At 37.8% G+C, this 11,912-nt stretch overlaps 1 protein-coding gene across 6 annotated transcripts in view; it reads left to right on the plus strand.

The window, feature by feature from the left end:
* Nck1 (NCK adaptor protein 1) overlaps positions 1-11,239 on the plus strand; it is a 54,104-nt gene extending 42,865 nt beyond the window's left edge. For 5 of the 6 annotated variants that reach the window (XM_075964876.1, XM_075964877.1, XM_075964878.1 and 2 more), the window contains 2 exons: positions 6,927-7,639; positions 10,563-11,239. In XM_075964876.1, coding sequence (XP_075820991.1) covers positions 6,927-7,639; positions 10,563-10,757 — 908 coding nt within the window. In that variant the 3' untranslated portion in view covers positions 10,758-11,239. Of the gene's footprint in view, positions 1-162; positions 281-6,926; positions 7,640-10,562 lie in introns of those variants that run through there. The other variant, XM_075964882.1, reaches the window with a different exon arrangement.
* Positions 11,240-11,912: the final 673 nt, after the last annotated feature.

The raw sequence follows: 11,912 nt of genomic DNA on the forward strand, positions 1-11,912 counted from the left end.
CTCAGCATTTTTGCTGCCACCATGAGTTACAACACGGGTTATTTTTTTTTTGCTTTAAGGAGAAACAGTATTGGAAAAAAAAGAAGCCTTGGTTTTGAAAACGTTTCTATTGCTTGGGTGTGGGCCAGGTCACATGGATTGGGTGTGGGAAGTTTCAGGGTTACAGAGCAGACCAGGAAGTCACTGAAATTATCCCGGAGCTGTGTCAACAAACTCTGAAAAGAGAACACAGAATTTTTATTCAAAATGGATTGGTTAAACATCTTTAAAGGTTTTTTCAGTAAGTAGTTCTGTTAATTAAGTCCATAGTTTTCTTGTTACAGGTTTTGAATTTTTTTTTTAATTACCTTTTGTGAATTAAGAGGGAAACTATATGGTGAGAACTCGGTGTGTTTCTATAAGCTGGTACTTTATGCTGTCTATGTACTATAAGGCAAATAACTGGTAGTATTTTCAGTGCTGTTAGTTTGATCTGCTAATTAAAGTGTTTCAACATGAATGCAATAAATAAGGAGAGGTTATACATGACTTTAAATGTGATGTAGATAGTTGTAATTCAGTAACTCTAGAACCTAGCCGAGATGTTTGAAGTAAAGTAAATCAGTTGTGAACAAATTTTTACTCTTGACCTTTAAAGTAAAAATTCTGTTTTTTTGTTTTTAAACTAGATTTTACTTAAGCTTTAGAGTAATGTCAAGATATTTAATAAGAGCTCTAGTAAACTACAATTACTGATTTAGAAGTAAAATGTTATGCTAATTTGGCTCTGCTGGTGGCATGTGTATGATAATCATGTGCTTGATTGAATCTCTTTGAATATTCACTGTCTGTACAAAAATGAAGAGAGGAATATTCTAGAAGTCCCTTATATACAAAAAGTCTAAGGAAACAAAGAGTAACCCAATGAGAGATTCCAAGGGAGAGGGTAAAACAAAGGAGTAAGCACTTTGCTGGGAAAGAATGTGGTCTTTGTAAGACGAAGGTCCTTTGTTTCCTTGGTTAGTCTTGAGCTTGAGTGATTTCTTCTGGGATATCTCTTCTAACTCCTAGTTGCGATTTAGAGAGCAAATGCATTTTTAGTTCTTTGAAGTTCTGGTTTTAAAGCTAATTTTCTTTTGAACGTGTGTGTGTGTGTGTGTGTGTGTGTGTCTAAACCCGTGGGTGCGTGTGTGTAGAGGCCAAAGGATTATAGGAGATGCCATCCTCAGGAACCTCATCCACCTCTCTCAGGGAGACAAGTTCTCTCATTGGTCTGGGGCACACTAATTAAGCTACATTGACTGGCCAGCTAGCCCAGTTCACCACAGGATTGCAAGATTGTTGAATTACCACACTTGGCTTTTTTTTTTTTTTAAACACGGGTTTTGGAGATCCAGCTGAGGTTCTTAAGCTTGTGAGGCAAGTGTATTACCAACTGAAGCTTCCCTTCAACTCTTTATTCATTAATTTATGAACACATTTTTAATGGAGAATCTAATGCAAACTATATAAAAATCAGCTTGATGGGCTGGTAAGATTGCTCAGTATTTGCCATTAAGCTTGACAACTAAGATTCAACCCCTAGAACCTACGTGGTAGAAGGAAAGAGCTGATTCCTGCAAGTTGTTCTCTGACCGCAGCATATTCTTGTGCACATACATGCACACACACCAAAATAAATAAGCAGATATTATAATAAAATAATTTTTAATTTGTATGAAATATTAAGTCTCACAGAATTAGGGAGGTAGATGTTAATCATTGCTTATTAAAAATACAGTAGGCTTTAAATTTAGATAATGGTCAAAGTGATAATTACTAATAAGCCAGAAATGGTGTTAAAAGATGACATACATGCACATGTATATAAAGCATCTATTATTGAACAGTGATTCAATATATCAGCTTATAAATTGAGTGGCAGAGTTGTTCTCCATACTGGGATTAGTAGTTTAACAGTTAATCTTAACAGCATCTGTAGTCCAAAGGCTAAGATTTTAGTTTTGTAGACAAAATATTCCTTTCCTGAATCCCTGTAACATTCATGTTTATTTTGCTAGCACCTTGTCAAAGTAGAGACAGGTTATTCATTCACCTAATTTCCAAACGTACCTGGAAAATAGAGAAAAAGCATTACGTGTTCTTTGTTTGGTAGCCAGAATACTTTGAAAACAAAATTTAGAGTGTTTATTATCTTAAATAGATCTATTATAAGCCATGATTTATCTTATGTACATGAACAGATGAAGTACAGAATATAAATCTTTAATGGGAAGAATAGCATTTATTTGTATTTATAATAACTTAATTCTACTCCCAAATAAACTGTGTACTATCCTTGTAGCCTAGTATATAACTGAACTGTTTTTAATTCCTGTTTGGGTAAAAGAGACAGTTGGGCAAGACTTACATGATCCTGGAAAGTACCTTCAAACTCTAGGAAGAAGTCTTACAGTCTTGGCAAAAGAATAAATGGTCTTATGTGTGTCACGGGAGTCAGGGGAAGTCCTCAGGGAGACATTGGTTTTGAAGAAGTGAGAACATGAGAATAGACGAGATGAAGCAGTTCACTCAGGAATCAGAAGCAGTAGCAATACTTTGTTCATTCTATTGGGCATTTGCTTAGTGACTGAGATGAAGGAAAGCTGATGTTGGAAGCAAAAAGAGGTAAGAATCAGCCTGGGAATGGCTGACATGAAGAAAAAAATTAGTAAGAGCTGCTGTGGTTATGTAGGTGCAGAAATCCTTGGTAACCTTGATTCAAGTCCTAGTGTTGAGATAAGGTGATGTAGTAGCTTCCTTACATGTATTCTGGCCAGTGAAACATGGCGGTTTGGCCATGTGAGATCGATGCTTTCAGGTTCTATTAGCAAGGTTTTTAAGGATTTGAAACCAGTTCATGTAAGGAGGAGTTACTGGTACAAAGATATGCTTGAGAAAGATAAACACTATTACACAGAGATTGTGTTCACACTGCTTACTGAGGTTCTTAAAATCTTTTATTTTTTTAAAGTAAGGTGTCACTTTGTAGACCAGGCAGGCCGCAAACTCAGAGACCCGCCTGCCTCTGCCTCTGGAGTGTTGAGATTAAAGGAGTGTACCATCAGCTGATTCTTAAAAACTTTGAGGAACTTAGAATGCATTGTTGTAGTTAAAAGCATTGCTAGTTGGGACTGGAGAGGTGACTCAATGGTTGAGTACTGACTGCTCTTCCGAGGTCCTGGGTTCAATTTGTAGCACCCACGTAGCGGCTCACAACTGCCTAGTCCTGTGGGCTCTAATGTCTCCTGGTGTGCAGACACATATACATAGATAAAACGCCCATATACATTTAATAAATAAATAAATAAATAAATAAATAAATAAATAAATAAATAATCTTTATCTGGACATAGTGGTGCATACCTTTTAATTCGAGCAACTGGGAGGCAGAGGCAGGCAGATTTCTGAGTTCAAGGCCAGCCTGGTCTACAGAAGAGTTCGAGGACAGCCAGCCAGGACTACATAGTGAGACCCTGTCTAAGTCTCTCTACCCCCAAAACAAAATTGCTAGAGTTGTAGAGAAGACCAAATAGATAGAAATGAGGGACAAGAAGCTATAGAAACATTTTTAAGGTAACCAAAAAGCAAGCAAGCAAGAAAACCCAAGAAACCACAACTGTTTCAAGTTATGTAACTTCTTAGTGCTTACATGTTTGAGTATTTCACTCCCAGCCAGGTTGGTCCAGCTGTGTAATATAATAATAAAAGTTTATGTAATTGTGGAGAATACCAGGAAAACTGTTAAGTACTATCTATTGAGTGCCTACTATGTGCTGCGTATTATGCTAAGTACTTACATACTCACTTTTTAAACTTTTTTACAAAAACTTTGTAATATAGACATTTACCTATCAACATTTCATAAAGGAACTGAAGTTTAAAAATGTAGTAATGTGTCCAAGATGACAAGGGGAAAATACAAATTTAACCCTTGTTTGTTCAAGTTTTCATAGTAGACCCTCTAAGAGTCAGGATCAGAGCAAGAGTAGCAATGGATTAAAAGAATTGGTTTGAAAAAAGACTAGTTGAAATTAGGATGATCGTGGTGAACTGAATACTAGCTCAAGATGTGCTGTGATTATAATGTTTCTGTCTCCTTAATTTTATTTTTAAAAAAGCAGGATCTCACTGTGTTGCCAAGGTTGTCTTTGAAATCCTTGGTTAGTGCAGTCCTCCCTTTTGAGACTACAGACATGAGCTAACATGCATCAGCTATGTTTCCTAGAATTTACATGTTGAAACCTAATCATCAATAGCGTGTATTAAGAGGCAGGGGATCTTTAGGCAGCTATCAGCTTATCAAGGCAAAGCCTTCATGAATGAGATTCATGGCATTGTAAAAACAGTTGGAAGCTTGCTTATTTGTCTTTTCCACCATGGGAGTTCTCATCATTAAGAGCTAGGACCTTGCCGGGTGGTGGTGGTGCAAGCCAGCACCCAGCACTAGGGAGGCAGAGGCAGGAGGATCTCTGTGAGTTTGAGGCCAGCCTGGTCTACAAGAGCTAGTTCCAGGACAGGCTCCAAAGCTACAGAGAAACCCTGTCTTGAAAATCAAAAAAAAAAAAAAAAAAAAAAAAAAAAAAAGGAAAGAAAGAGAGAAAGAAAGAGGATTTCACCAGATGTAGTTTGTTAGGTCCTTTAGCTTGAACTTTCAGAACTATGAGAAACAAATTGTTGTTAAATATAAATTACCTGACTTTTGTCCTTATTTTTTGTGTTATAATTAACAACTTGAACAAAGACAGGAGGAATTTTGGAAAAAATAGTAATATTGATTCTGATGAACATCTGAAAGAAGGGCTCTAATTGTTGATAGTTACCATATAATCGACTGACTGACTTAATATTTTTAAAAAATTGTAAAGCGGGGAATAAGACAACCTACCAGCTACACGTGCCTTTGTTTAAAAATTTTATTGCGATTATTTATTGTGTGTGTTCAGACGTGTGAGCACTTGCCATGTGCACACCACAGCACCACCGACCGATATCTACGTTAGAGGACAACTCTTGGGTGTTTCTCTCTTTCCATTATGTGTGATCAATCTTGGGTCATCAGCCTTGGTGGCAAGTACTTTCTTACTCACAGGGCCATTTTACCTACATTTGTTCATTCACCTGGTAAAGATTAATGGAACATTTAATATGGGTTAGGCACTAGGGATACAGAGATAATGGAGAAAAAAAACAGTGTACTTAGTGTTAGAGTAAAAAATGTAAAACTGTGTAATAGCACATAGGAGGAATCAGTGGACTCTGTGGGCAGGGAAGGAGATCTTCAGTGAGTAAAGAGCTGTCTGTGCCAAGTTTAGAATGACATGGAAGTGTTTTAGGTAGAAGAATATGTACAAACCTTAGTCTTGAAACCATAGGGTTTTAGTGGTTCTAATAAACTTGCTCTGGCTGTGGTGTGTTATAGCAGCAGTGTGCCAGAGAGAAGGTGGCATGTTGTTGAAGACATGCTCACAGAGATAGATATGGAGGGTTTCTGTAGTATAGAAAACAAGTACCTTCTGCTTTTGTTTTCCTTTAAATATTTCTTGTCTCTAAGGTTAACGCAGGTTGTTTTCTAATGTTTCTCACTTGAGATATTAGTTGTTGGGGTTGTCTAATTGATGTCTTATTTAACAAGTTTAATTCCAACTTGGTTTGGTTTGGATAGTATATATAACTGTTCCTTTATATCATCTATTATCATATATTATCTCTTTATATACTGTTTGTTTACTAAGATTGAAGTGGCAATTTTATGTATTTTTAAATCATATAGGAAAAAAGACTAACAAAAAAGATAGACTATTAGTGGCTTTATGTTTACCATCATTCTTTAGTTCTATTTTTAAAATAATTTTTTGAGATTATAATTACATTTCCATTTTCACCTTCCTCTCTCCAAAGCCTCCCATGCACCCTTACTCCCCCCTCCAATCCCTTTCAACTACATGGCCACGTTTTCTTTTAATTGTTGTTGTTGTTGTGTGTGTGTGTGTGTGTGTGTGTGTGTGTATACACCTTCCTAAATACTAATGCAGCCTGCTCAGTCTGTATTGTATTACTTGTATATATGTTTCCAAGGCTGACCATTTGGTATTGGATAAGTAACCTACTGGTGTGCTCTTCCTTGGGGAAGACTATTTCTGCTGCTCTTAGCATGCCTTGGTTGCCTGTGTGTAGTTTTTTGTGTAGGGTTGAGGCCTCCTGAGCTTTCCGCGGTGCATGTTAGCATTTCAGTTGGTGGTGGCCTTTTTCTTTGTATGACTGCAGATTTCTTTCTGGTGTCTTTTGATTTCAGTCAGAAGAACTACCATTCACATTCTTAAAGCACAAGTTTATTGGTGATAAGAATGTGAAGTCTGTACTCTTAATCATGTGGCTACAGAAATCTGTTTTCTACCTAGTGTTTTGACATCATGTCCTTAAACATACAGAGTCAAAAGAAAACGGGATGGAAATCTCCATTTTTATAGTTTGGCTGTATGTTGGTATTTAATTTATTATTATTATTATTATTTATTTTGTTTTTTGAGACAGGGTTTCTTTGTGTAGCTTTGGAACCTGTCCTAGAACTCACTCTAGTTCAAGCTGGCCTCAAACTCACAGAGATGCACCTGCCTCTGCCTCCTGAGTGCTGGGATTAAAGGTGTGTGTTTTATCACCGTAATAGTAAAGTAACACTGCTTTTGCTAAAAATGCAGTGACTTTATTATGTAGTTATTTTTTGGTTCTGGCAGGAGAAGAGGAGCTAAACTATCAAAAGTTTATTTGATTGGCTTTGGAAAAGGAACTTCTATTTTATTTCCCAAAAGATGATTGCATCATGTCAGTTTGTTTCCTACATCCAGAGGCTTGGGATAAGTGTGCTGAGTTGAAGCTGTAGTCTTACTGCCTCCTCTTTGTTTAAACAGGCATTGGAAAAGTGAAAAGAAAACCTAGTGTTCCAGATACGGCGTCTCCTGCTGATGATAGCTTTGTTGATCCAGGGGAACGTCTCTATGACCTCAACATGCCTGCTTTTGTGAAATTTAACTACATGGCCGAGAGAGAGGATGAACTGTCATTGATAAAAGGGACGAAGGTGATCGTCATGGAGAAATGCAGTGATGGGTGGTGGCGTGGCAGCTACAATGGACAGATTGGATGGTTTCCTTCAAACTATGTAACTGAAGAAGGTGACAGTCCTTTGGGTGACCATGTAGGTTCTCTGTCAGAGAAATTAGCAGCAGTTGTCAACAATCTGAATACAGGTCAAGTACTGCATGTGGTACAGGCTCTTTACCCATTCAGCTCATCCAATGATGAAGAACTCAATTTTGAGAAAGGCGATGTAATGGATGTTATTGAAAAACCAGAAAATGACCCAGAATGGTGGAAATGCAGGAAAATCAATGGCATGGTTGGCCTGGTGCCAAAAAACTATGTTACTATTATGCAGAATAACCCATTAAATTCAGGTTTGGAACCATCACCTCCACAGTGTGATTATATTAGGCCTTCACTCACTGGAAAGTTTGCTGGCAATCCTTGGTATTATGGCAAAGTCACCAGGCACCAGGCAGAAATGGCATTAAATGAAAGGGGTCATGAAGGAGACTTCCTCATTCGTGATAGTGAATCTTCGGTAAGTTGATTTTCAAAGGTAAATGGGCATAGAGCTCCAGGCTTTTAAAAGTAAGGTTGCAGAGGTAATTTGTTCTTCCCAGTGAACCTGTTATGAATAAGCCAGGTGGGGCAGTGACTGTGTTGTATTAATGAGATTTCTTCAGTTGTCTTGATTTTTGCATTTCTGGAATATTCTCTGTCCCATTAAACTGAAAAATGAGGAAAACTGAGCATTGGTTTGTTTCTTGAGAGTAGAATAATGCAAATTAAACTGCTGCTAGATGTAATATAATAAGAATGCTATCATTGTAGTCCTCTCAGGAATTCTCCAACTATAAAAAAAATCCCTCCCTCCCTCCTTTCCTTCTGACAGTGAGTACTCACTTTGTAGCTCTGGCTGCCCTGGAACTCACTGGGTAGACCTCGCTGGCCTTGAACTCAGAGTTCCACTTGCTCCTGCCCTTGCCCGCGTAGGGATTAAAGGTCAATGACACCATACCTGACTCTTTCGGCTTTTTATTCATCTCAAAAACCTTATTATTGGGCTGGAGAGATGGCTCAGCGGTTAAGACCACTGCCTGCTCTTCCTAAGGTCCTGAGTTCGATTCCCAGCAACCACATGCTGACTCACAGCCATCTGTAATGAGATCTGGTGCCCTCTTCTGGCCTGCAGGCATACATGCAGACAGAATACTGAGAATACTGTACACATAGTAAGTAAATCTTTTTAAGAAAAAAAAAACATTATTATTATTATTTTTGGTTTTTCAAGACAGGGTTTTAATTGTGTAGCCCTGGCTGTCTTGGAGCTCAATCTGTAGACAAGGCTAGCCTTGAATTCAAAGATCTGCCTGCCTCTGCTTCCCAAGTGTTGAGATTAAAGGTGTGCGCCACCACTACTCAACCTTAACATATTCAACACCATTTGAAATATATTTTCAATAAAAGATAACTTATATTGCAGTACTAGCTAGATAATAAAAACATACAAATTGAAAAATGGCATAGCTCTTTTAAGTGTTGCTTTATATGTTAAAATTTGATGGTTCTTGTTTTTCTAAAAACCTTTTCCTGATAAACGATATCACTACTTTCCTACTTATCAAATCATGGTTAATACTGACTTCTGTGACTGTATTGTATAAAAGATTGAAAGAAAAAAGAAAATAATATGTGTATGAGGCTGAGATGAAGTTGGGGGAAATGGTTCCTTTAACCTCTCAGAAGACAGATGGTTGTCAATTGAGAAGAACAGTGGCGTCCATTTCTGTTAATTGAGAAGAACAGTGGCGTCCATTTCTGTTAATTGAGAAGAACAGTGGCGTCCATTTCTGTTAAAACCCTGAGTTCGAGGCCAGCCTGGTCTACAAGAGCTAGTTCCAGGACAGGAACCAAAACCACAGAGAAACCCTGTCTCGAAAAAAAAAAAACAAACAAACACAAAACCCTGAAATGTAGCGCACCATGTGAGTCACTGTTCTTGACTCGACACACATTGTTCAGAAGTAGTAGGTTTAACAGTAGCTGCAACTACCACCACTTAACTAAGAAAGAAGAGACTTAAATACATAATGCTATTTTACTTGCATGTAGAGAATAAATACTAGTCAACATATATTATTATTTTTAGTACTGTTGTTTTTCAGCTATAGACCTTAAAATTTTTTTTTTTTTGGTTTTTTCGAGATAGGGTTTCTCTGTAGCTTTGGTGCCTGTCCCGGAACTAGCTCTTGTAGACCAGGCTGGCCTCGAACTCCCAGAGATCCGCCTGCCTCTGCCTCCCGAGTGCTGGGATTAAAGGCCTGCGCCACCACCGCCGGCTGACCCTAAATGTTTTTGTTTGGCCTATACAATTAAAAATCTAATTCATTGTCGATATTTAAATGGCAAAGGGTTTAAAAAAATCCAGACTTTGGAGCCAAATAGATGGGAAGTGCTTGCTGTTTTTCCAGAGGACCCCCGTTGAGTACCCACCACCATGTCAGGTAGCTTGCAGCTACCTGCAACTCCAGCTCTTGGGGAATCTGATGCCTCCTTGAACATCTGTATAACTATTCATAAAATCTACATACAGACATACAAACATCCACAAATTTTAAAAAATAATAAAATCGTATTTTGAAAATGTAGGCTTCAAATTTTCCCTTTAAAACTTAGACCGTGCTGGAGAGGTGGCTCATTGATTAGGAGCACTGGTTGCTTATTCAAAGGACCCAGTTTTATTTCTGTACCCACATGACAACTCAAACAATCTATAACTAGGGGATCCAGTACCCCCATTCTGGCTTCCACAGGCACTGCTCACATGTGATACACAGACGTACATGCAGGCAAAACACCCATACACATAAATAAAGGTGCAATGACAGACGAAGGCCAGTGCACATGGGAGTCTGTTTCTGCAAAGCAATAGTCACAGAGGAGTAGTGCATCTCCGTGGGCTGTGCATCCTCTTTCCTCTGTCTCCTTTACTTACGGTTCTTTGTTGGCCCTTGTATAAATTTGTTTGTCACAGTTTATTAAAGTTCAGCTGAATTCTTAGTTGTGCTTTAATTTTGAAAATTCAGAATATTATGTCTTAAGTTAGGTCCTATCAGCTCTGAATTGAAAGGGCGTGATGGAGTGGAAGTCTGAAATTTTCTCTTTTTTTTTTCTCCTAACGGATTTTCTGTTTGTGCTACTCTTTGGGCACTGTGGGTGTTAGAAGACTCTAGAATCCTGTCTGCTTGTCCATTATCCACTGATATGTGATCCCAGGCATACTCTCCGAGCCTCATTTTCCTCACTCATAAAAAGGGTTTCTTTTGAGGAATAAAGGAGATTATGTAAATAATTTAGCATAGTGTCTTGCACTTAGTGTTCAGATTTTAACAGTTGTATTTATTTTAAATTCTGATACATGGCTTTCACAATGTTTACCTCCCCTCTCCTTTTTCTTTTAGCCAAATGATTTCTCAGTATCACTAAAAGCACAAGGGAAAAACAAGCATTTTAAAGTCCAACTGAAAGAGACAGTTTACTGCATTGGGCAGCGGAAATTCAGCACCATGGAGGAACTTGTAGAACATTACAAAAAGGCACCGATCTTTACAAGTGAACAAGGAGAAAAACTGTATCTCGTCAAACATTTGTCTTGATACTCATCAGCAGTGACTGCCACACAACTTTAACTCGTCACGTAATTGAGAACTGAGCGTGTTGGGCCAATTTTACTTGCTTGGAAAGTGCTGTTTTTAACTGTATGAGAACTGACTGTAATACATGAGTATTTTTGTTATAACTCAGCCCATACATATATCTACATATGCAGTGCACCTATATAGAAGAGTTCTTTATTCTTGGTCTTCTATCTTACTGTTTTCTTTGCTATTTTTCTCTTTCCTTCTAACAATTAAAGTTGTATTCCAAAAAAAAAAAAAGGAATAATTTGGTTCAAAAATCTTTATATGGAAGAATTCTTTTACTGGTGTTACTTCATTTCCTTGTAAAGGTATCCTGTTCTCCCATAGTTCCTCTTCACATAAAATCATACCTATATGGCATATGCTGAAATTCATTTCTTGTAAAGTGGTAATCTTTTCTGTGACTAAATAGCAATAATAAACAAAACTAGAAATTATTTTCAGATATTGTATCTGTCATAAGCCATTGTAAATATAAAGTATGTTGTTGTGCCTTCATTTTAAAATCCATTCATTGTATTCAAAAGGCCCTGGATATAGGTTAGAAAACACAATTTATAGCTATTTAAGCAAAAACGTTAAGACTTTAGGGAGTGTCTTTTTTCCTTCACTTGGTTGTTGAAGGGAACAGAGCAGTCCCTGACAGTTCGTTGTTGAAATGAAATGGGTGTCTCTAGTGTTCCTTGACCAAAGTATGTTGTATTAGATGATGCCGTATTTCCACCAGTTTGGGGAAAATAGTAAACAATGAGATGTGAAGAAACTTTTTTCTCTCCACATACCAATAATTCTAATTCTCCTCCCAGTGTCCGGTCAGATTTCCTGAAGACCATTTTTTTGACACTGTTGCATATTGAACCCTAAGTTACACACGATAGCAGGCGCTCTGCTGCTGAGTTATACACACCCCCTCCTTATCGTTTAGTTTCCTTACGTGGGACACTGAAATGATGTGCTGTGGGGAAATGTGCTGTAGTTGGGTGTGTTATTTGTTTACTTTCCAGTTAGCACTTCGTATGTGTGAATGAGAGACTAAAGTATTGAATCTGCTGTTGGTCACTCTTCTCCTCATCCTGTAAATGTAAGCATACTAACAAAAGTCCCTAATGC

Source organism: Microtus pennsylvanicus, chromosome 3 (assembly GCF_037038515.1).
Source record: "Microtus pennsylvanicus isolate mMicPen1 chromosome 3, mMicPen1.hap1, whole genome shotgun sequence".
NCBI classification, from domain to species: Eukaryota; Metazoa; Chordata; class Mammalia; order Rodentia; family Cricetidae; genus Microtus; species Microtus pennsylvanicus.